This window comes from Charadrius vociferus, unplaced genomic scaffold (assembly GCF_000708025.1).
Source record: "Charadrius vociferus isolate BGI_N301 unplaced genomic scaffold, ASM70802v2 scaffold423, whole genome shotgun sequence".
In the NCBI taxonomy this organism is placed as follows: Eukaryota; Metazoa; Chordata; class Aves; order Charadriiformes; family Charadriidae; genus Charadrius; species Charadrius vociferus.
Window position 1 is genome coordinate 2,137,877 of NW_009648149.1, and position 8,329 is coordinate 2,146,205.

The 8,329-nt window shown below is 52.2% G+C and overlaps 1 protein-coding gene across 1 annotated transcript in view; it reads right to left on the reverse strand.

Moving 5' to 3' along the window:
* The window catches only part of SGIP1 (SH3-domain GRB2-like (endophilin) interacting protein 1), a 61,776-nt gene that overhangs the window by 24,333 nt on the left and 29,114 nt on the right, over positions 1–8,329 (reverse strand). The window contains exons 8-13 of the mRNA XM_009884003.1: positions 6,471–6,482; positions 5,761–5,772; positions 4,951–4,975; positions 4,525–4,576; positions 2,506–2,591; positions 926–1,018 (exon numbers count right to left, since the gene is read on the reverse strand). Coding sequence (XP_009882305.1) covers positions 926–1,018; positions 2,506–2,591; positions 4,525–4,576; positions 4,951–4,975; positions 5,761–5,772; positions 6,471–6,482 — 280 coding nt within the window. The remainder of the gene's footprint in view (positions 1–925; positions 1,019–2,505; positions 2,592–4,524; positions 4,577–4,950; positions 4,976–5,760; positions 5,773–6,470; positions 6,483–8,329) is intronic.

Here is an 8,329-nt window from a genome sequence, read left to right on the forward strand (position 1 = left end):
CCCCGGCTCCTCCAGGCAATGTGGGAAATTGCAATGAAAACTGGGGATTTGGGGCTGCATTGCCCTTCCTTACGTTAGCCCTGAGAAACCAGTGCTTCCAACCTTTCTAGCCAAATAAAATGCGTCATTAACACAAGCAAGTAGGGACTCCTCGCCTCCCAGGGCGCGCAGGTTTAACCGCTGGCTCCATGCAAGATGTTTGCCCTGGACAGAGGTGTTCCACCTTGCAAATCCAGCGCACGTGGCAGGAGCGCATTTCCCTGGGGAGGATGCTCATCATCTCTCCCAGCCTGGGTACCATCTACCCCATCCCTTATTGACCCCCATAGAATCATAGAATGGTTTGGGTTGGAAGGGACCTTGAAGACCATCTCCTTCCAACCCCTCTGCCATGGGCAGGGACACCTCCCACCAGCCCAGGTTGCCCAAGGCCACCTCCAGCCTGGCCTTGAACACCTCCAGGGATGGGGCCTCAACAACCTCTCTGGGCAACCTGTGCCAGTGCCTCACCACCCTCACAGGGAAAAACATCTTCCTAATGTTTAATCTAAACCTGCCCTCCTCCAGTTTGAAGCCATTCCCCCTCATCCCATCACTCCATGCCCTTGTCAAGAGTCCCTCCCCAGCTCTCCCGTAGCCCCTTTAGGCACTGGAAGGGGCTCTGAGGTCTCCCCTTTTTGGCCTTCTCTTCTCCAGGCTGAACCCCCCCAACTCTCCCAGCCTCTCCTCCTCTCCTCTTCCATCCTTCCTCTACCCCAGTGCACTGCAGTGAGAGTCAAGCCAGGGGAAGAAAAAAAACCCCAAACTCTCTATGCGATTAAAATGTTACAGAACTGCACAGTCTGGATAACAAAAACTTAAAGATTTGCTTTGATTTCTGTATCTACTCATTTATTTTTGGTTGATAACCTGCACGGTCACTTACTTCCAGTTGGAAAAGGTCTCGGTAGCTTTGGGGACTCTACGCTGGCGTTGACGGGCGCGACCGAACCCCATATCTCTGGCTGATCCAGAGTCGCTGAAAAAAAAAAAAAAATCAAAAATAAATAAATACGCATGCAAGGGCATCGATAAAACTATTTTCTTACAAATACCAAAACACACAGATGAGACGCGCTCATCTGAGGCTTCCGAAGGGGAAACTAAACAGTAGCAGAACCCTCTCATTAATGAAAGACAGGGGGGTTTCTGTAACGTTGGGTAATTACGAGCTTGCTCGATTTTTAAGCAGGACACGCAATTAGTTTGACACTCATGCTGCTTGACAAACAACACAATGCCGTTTATGTTTTTGGAAGCTTATTACATTAAGTGAAACACCGCATTAACTGCAAAAATCATCTGGAATTTTAGGATGCACAGAAAAAAAACCCCAACAGTTATTAAAATGAACAGATCCAGTTATAGTCACAGACATTGTAGGGGAAGAAATGTTCTTCTATATCTTATTTAAACTTTTTGCGCCTTTTATTTTTTTAAGGCTACGTGTAGAGAACTGCACACAAATGTAGTTTTGATGAAAAGAATTAATCAGAGTCATTAATTACAAGGCATAACTCGGGTACAAGTGGCAGCGGCCATTTTCCGATAGCCGAGCGGGGCCAGGAGGAGGAGGAGGAGGAGGAGACCTCTCCAGGAACAAACCGCTCCGGTGGGTGAATGGGGTTTTTCTTTGGGGAGAACAAGCCTTGCAAGAACACTGCGCTTCGGGAAAGCCATTAAAAAGACAAAAAAAAAAAAAAAAGCAAAAAAAAAAAAAGCTTGAGGGGAAGCAAAGTGTCCTTATACTCCTGTCCAGGGGAATGCGGTTTCTGGGGGGAAAAAATGACATTACTGAGATAGCATCTTCACAGGCACGGGGAGCCATAAAGCGTTGCCAGCCGGCTCCCTTCGTATCTGGAACGAAGATATTAAATTAGCGTGATGCCGGGTCGCTGCTGCAGTGTCGGAAGGTAATGACTGCCACTGTTAAACACAGACCGCTTTGCGGGTCCGTGGGCAGAGCCTGGTGAGGAGGCACAGCCACAGCTTCATTTGGAAGTCAATATTTGTAATATTTTTTAGCTGCTCTCTCTCAGGATCTGTCTCAAGACCACATAGAATCATAGAATGGTTTAGGTTGGAAAGGACCTTGAAGATCATCCAGTTCCAACCCCCCTGCCCTGGGCAGGGACACCTCCCACCAGCCCAGGTTGCCCAAGGCCGTGTCCAGCCTGGCCTTGAACACCTCCAGGGATGGGGCCTCAACATAATTAACTAATTGACTTAAACACTTGCCCCCGTTTCTGTATAACCCCCAGCCTCACTCTGCTTTAACACAACTTCACATTCTGCTTCAATTTTGGGGTTTTTTCCCCCCCTCCTTTAAGAGCAGGGCTGGGGGTGGGGGGGTGGTCACCAGGACCCCCCTATTTGCTGGCACAGCTGAGTGCCACCAGCCATCCCCGGGGCACGGCGTGGCCAGGGGTGACCGCCAGGAGATGCCACCCCCATCCCCCGACCCACCATCCAGCTTCTGCTCCTCGAACGCCGACTCCAGCGGGGGCCCAAAGAGCGGTGCCAGCGCGGCAGGGTCCTCCCCGGCTTTCTTGCTGCGGGACGAGACAAGTGTGGAGGAACACCATGAGGTTCAGGTTTGTACTCAAGCCTGGTGTACGAGTACCAATATGTATATTTTCAGGGGGTCTTTATGTTCTAAAGGAACCGGCACCTGGCAAAACATGGTTTCGGGCAGAAAAAAGGGAAAGCAGAGCGGTGGCGCCGGCCGTAGCACAACTGTTCAAACCCGGTGGTGTCCCAGCAGTGCTGAGGCACCAGGGATTGCTTCAGGATTAATCAGAGCTCCTGCCGACTGCATAAAAAAAAGAGCAGTCAAGGTCTGGACCACGCTCGGGTCCAACACACCTAGAGTCAAGCCCTGGTGCTGCACAGGGAACGCTCCTAATGAGATTTAGACTTCACTCCATATCAACCAGTCTTATCTGCTTCCCTAAATCAGTACATACCCAGCACACACTTGCCAGCTCTCCCTGTTGACCGGGCTTAAGGCAGCTTCCAGCAGTGGATCATAGAATGGTTTAGGTTGGAAGGGACCTTGAAGACCACCCAGTTCCACCCCCATGCTCTGGGTAGGGCCACCTCCCACCAGCCCAGGTTGCTCCAAGCCCCGTCCAACCTGGCCTTGAACACCTCCAGGCATGGGGCAGCCACAGCTTCTCAGGGCAACCTGTGCCAGGGGCTCACCACCTCACACAGTCAAGAATTTCTTTCCAATATCTTGTCTGAATCTCCCCTCTTCCAATTTGAAGCCATTCCCCCTCGCGTCCTATCACTCCCCTCCCTGATCCAGAGTCCCTCCCCAGCTCTCCTGGAGCCCCTTTAGGTAGTGGAAGGTCCTCACCGCCCCTGTGGGACAGCAAGAATGGATGCTGTGCATCTGAAACCAGGGGTGCCACTGCCATCAGCACCTCGATTGTGCATGTTTGTGTTCAGCCATGCTCTGGGGGGGTCCATCATCGCCACAGGGGCACCTCCTCTCATTTCTTACTTACTCACGTGGCATCTGAGCAAAGACCCTGTGGACCCAAAGCTCCCTGTGACGCTTGCATCCAGCGGCACGGAGCATTTACTCAGCTTATTTAAACACCAAAACACAAACGTTTGGCTGTCTCGTCAGCCTAAAAAGTTATAAAAGCAATGTTTCTGCAGTGCTGTCTTTGATGAGCCGAGTTCAGGTAGCTCAGCTGGGTGATGGCAATATTTGTGCTGTAAATACCCAGTGAATTTTCTGCGTTACTCTGGGTTTGACCTATCCAGGTATTGTCACGGTTTCGGCTGGGATGGAGTTGACCTTCTCACTGTTTGCTGTGTTTTGGATTTGGGCTGAGAATACAGTTGGCAGTGCGCTACTGGTTTTGTTTGCTGCTGAGCTCTCGAGGCCTTTTCTGCTTCTCACACCGCCCCGCCAGCGATGGGCTGGGCGACACAAGGAGTTGGGAGGGGACACAGCAGGGAGGGCTGTCCCCAACTGACCACAGGGATAGTCCATGGGACATCATGGTCAGGATATAAAGCCGGGGAAGAAGAAGTGGGGACGTTTGGAGTGATGGCGTTTGTCTTCCCAAGTCACCGTGACGCGTGATGGAGTGCAGCTTCCCTGGGGATGGCCAAACACCCGCCTGGCCACGGGGAGCAGTGAGTAAATCTCTTGTTTTGCTTCGCTTGCATGGCTTTTACTCTACTTATTTAACTGTCTTTATCTCAACCCATGAGTTTTCTCCTCACTTTTCTGATTCTCTCCCCCATCCCAACCAGGGGAGGGAGTGAGCGGCTCTGTGGTCCCGGCTGCCGCCTGGGGCTAAACCACAACAGCATACATGAAAAAGCATCAAAATCTGGAGGTGAACACAGATGCTTCCCATTGAGCAATGGTGTAAATGTGCAATTACCCATCAAAATGTTTAAAAAGCACATCAAGGTGATGTACCTGTGTTGGTTAATCATACCGATGGAGTCCGTACTGACCTGGCGGGGTCTGGCGTCGGTGTGGAACGCCGGGGCCGTGCGATCTCCTCACCTGCGAGAATGGTGAGATGGTTAGAGCCATCCCCCCCAAACCCTGAGCATCACCCCCAGCCCACCCGGAGCCTGTGCTGGCAGGGGGGCTCACGCCAGGAACGCCACCAGCACTGCACATGTCCCATCCCACACCTGCTATGGAGACACTGGCAGAAAAAGCTCTGGTTTTCTTAATTCATAGTTTATTTCTGTAGAGAGCTAGACTAGGGAGCTGCGCTGTTTCTATAGGGTTCCCCAAGGATGTCCCATGGGGCTCTTTAATGAAGGACATTTGAGTGCCATCGTTTCTGCCAGGACCATTATAAAGCAAACATAACCCCCTGCCTAAAATACCACTCCCACCCCGCCATAACTACCCCAGAAAATACTTACTGGATAAATTCCTTTTGATCGTCCCCTGGAATTAGAAACACAGGAGGTAAGCGGGATGCACAGGGACACCGGCGCATGGCAATTGTCACCCACGGAGGGACACAGGGTGAGCAAAGCAGCCCAGCAGATCTGGCAGGAGTTGCCTGTCTAGGGTGATATTTACTGTACGCGGCCAAAATATTCCCAGCTGCACGTGTGTGTTGTGAAACCCCATTTGGTCCCAGCATACAGGGAGCAGAAAAACCCTACCGAGAGGGTTTTGAGCCACCTAAAGCCACCACCCGGCAGCGCTGCCTTCGCAGCCATCCTGATGGCCAGTGGCTTATGGGGCTCACTGACACCCTCACCCCACTAGAAACAGCATAAAACCCCAAATCCTCACTTTTGATGGCTGCAAATCAATCCAAGCCAAATAATGTCTTTTTAGCAATCAAAATCCTCGCTGCTGCCGCGCAACACGCACCTGCCCGCGCACAGCAAAAGCCAAGAACCTCCCAGGATTGGGGGACCTGGGGCTGTGTGGCAGAGAGGGAAGCTGGGGGTACCCCAGGACCACAAGCGATGTCCCCAGGGGGATTGCAAGGATGCAGGTTGAGCCGTGGAGGATGCTCATCACCATGGACCATTTTGCATCAACAGGTGGGGGGGGCGGATGACGGACGGACGGACACACGACAAGGTGCCACCATCACCTGGGGGTCATACAACGGGGCAGCTAATGGCACCACATCACCCCGGCGCAGCCTCAGACCCCACCAGCACCCCCAGTCCCGGAGCGGAGGGGCAGAAGCAGCGAAGGTGGGTGCTTACCGGGCTGCGCCGCTGCGGTCAGCGAGAAGGAAGAGAGAAGAGACACCTGGTCAGAGAGCGACAGGTCAGCGCCCCAAGTCCCCCAACGCCCATCGCACCCCAACAGCTCCAGCTGGGCGTCCTCCTCCACCCAGCACAACAACGCCGTGCTCCCACGGGCTGGTGGGGCACCCCAGGCATGGGGCGAGGGGAGAACAGTGGCTGGAGAGACCCCAGAGGGAACCCAAACCCTGTGGAACAGGGGGATTTCCCCATTTTTGGGCTCAGAACAGCCTGACGCCCAGTCCTCCCCAGGGAAGCCATCACCATGGCACACAGAAGCACCGCAGGTGATTGACCACCGTTGGGTTCTCTGCCTTCTCATACCTTTTGATGTGCAATGGCGTACCTAAAACATGCCCAGATAACACCGTGCCCTTACACATCTTGTCCAAAACCACCAGCTCTTTCACCCAAACTACACCCCCCCCAGGCTACGTACGTTCAAAGCAAAGACAGCCTGGCTCTATTTTAAAATGCTCTAAGTTAAATCAAAGGGAGAAGGAGAAATAACAAACGTCATGCCTTCCAAAAAGGATTTGTTATTTGCATTTTACACTCCAGCTCTAAAGACATGCAAAACATGGACCGTGCAAACAAGAGAACAGACAATTGTGTTAAAGAATTATGAGATTAAAAAAAAAAAAAACACACACAACTGTATTTCTTACCGGACTTTTCCTCTAAAAGAATGCAGAAAAATAAAGAAAATGAGAATATAAGATATCTTCTATAAAGGAATAACACAGAAGTTAAAGATTTGTATTATGACCAGCAGCATCAGGTGTGTAACTGTTAACCATATGGCAAAGCAGAGCCATGCGCGCACCCAGCCGGGCTCTCCTTCCTTCAGATGGAAGAGTGGAGAGAGAGAGAGAGAGAGAGAGAGAGAAAACCATATAGAAATAAAAACCTGCATCTGAGCCATGCTACGGAAAGGATTCCCATGCCTTGTCGTTAGCAGGCCCTGCGAGCTAGAGACCGAGGCCATTTCCCAGCCTGTTTCATTTCTTGGAAGGGTCCATATGAGAGGAAAGTCAAAAGCATGATTTTACCCCAAAATGCTTAAATTTAAGGCTATTACTCATCAGCTTTGCCCAGTGATTTTTTTTTTCAGACTGCTACAAAGCCCCCGCTCCTGGGGCTGAGTTTTCACGGGGTGAAGACCGGAGCGGGCAGGAGGAGGGAAGAGGGTGGAAGGTCTGCAGATGCTGGGCTGGTGCTGGTACAGGACGTGGCATCACCTGCACGCTTCTCCTCGAGGAACGGGACCCGAGCTGTTGGGCTCCAGGCAGAGGATGCAGATGACACCAGTTTAGAACAGCATCTCCAGTTTTCTTCTTGGCTTCACGTTAAGGCACCGTATCTTACACCCCAAAGGGATGGCGGGGGCACGTCCAAGAGATGGACATGGCATCTCCCATCCTGCTGCTCTCTCCCAGGAGAGGCTGTGGCACAGAAGGGATGTGGGACTGGAGTAGGTCTTTCCAGCTGGTTTCGGAGAGGAGACAAGCCCAGTGCAAGGGCAGGGACCCGGACATGAAACTCTAGTGGATGCAAAACTCCTTCAGACAGCTCCTGCCCCGGGCACTGGTGCTTTCCCAGACACTGGTGCCACTTGCCAGGACCCGGTGTGCTCGGTGGTGGCACCGCTCACCTCCCCATCTGCGCCCTTTGGCTCTGCATGCCAGAGTTTGGATCCCAATACGGCGAAGCAGCACAGTTCCTTCTGTCCAGCCTGGCACAGGGCTTTTCCCCGAGTCCTTGGCGTTGAGCAGAGCACGTCTGCACTGCCTTACAGGGAGGCACCAGCTCCAGCCCTGGCTGTGCTCTGCCGGCAGTGGCAGCAAGGACAGGGCTTTCCCCCACGCAAAGCACGGAACGTCCTGACCCAACACCCAAAGGACAGAATCCAGACCACACCACCCTGACGCACAGAGGCGTGTTCACCAGGGGCTAAATCCTTCCTAACCAACAGCAAAACTCCCCCCGACCTCAACAGGAAAAATACCACGGAGAAGAGGAGACACAGAATGGGTTGGGTTGGAAGGGACCTCAAAGATCATCTAGTTGCAACCCACCTGGGCAGGGACACCTCCCACCAGCCCAGGTTGCTCCAAGCCCCGTCCAACCTGGCCTTGAACACCTCCAGGGATGGAATCATATCCAGCAAAACACACATCTTGAGGGGTTTTGTTTCCCAGGAAAAGGTGAGGTGCAGAAGAACTGCTGAGCCCATCAGCCTAATCCTCAATGGGATGCAGAAAGAAAGGCCACAAGGGAAGGAGAATGCACCAAGTATAGGCTCGGCCCCTTAAATAAATTCTTAGTGCTTTCCCTATCCTATTTTTAAAATGTTGCACTATTTCCACTCTCCTCCCAAAATAATGCTGTCTCCTACATATACACGTGTGTGCACCAAACGGCTGGGGCCATCACTTTGCAAACCCAAAATTAGCTTCATTTTGCAATAAGAAATTCTAGTCCGTCCGTCCGTCCCCCCCCCCCTCAAACAAAATTTTCCACATAT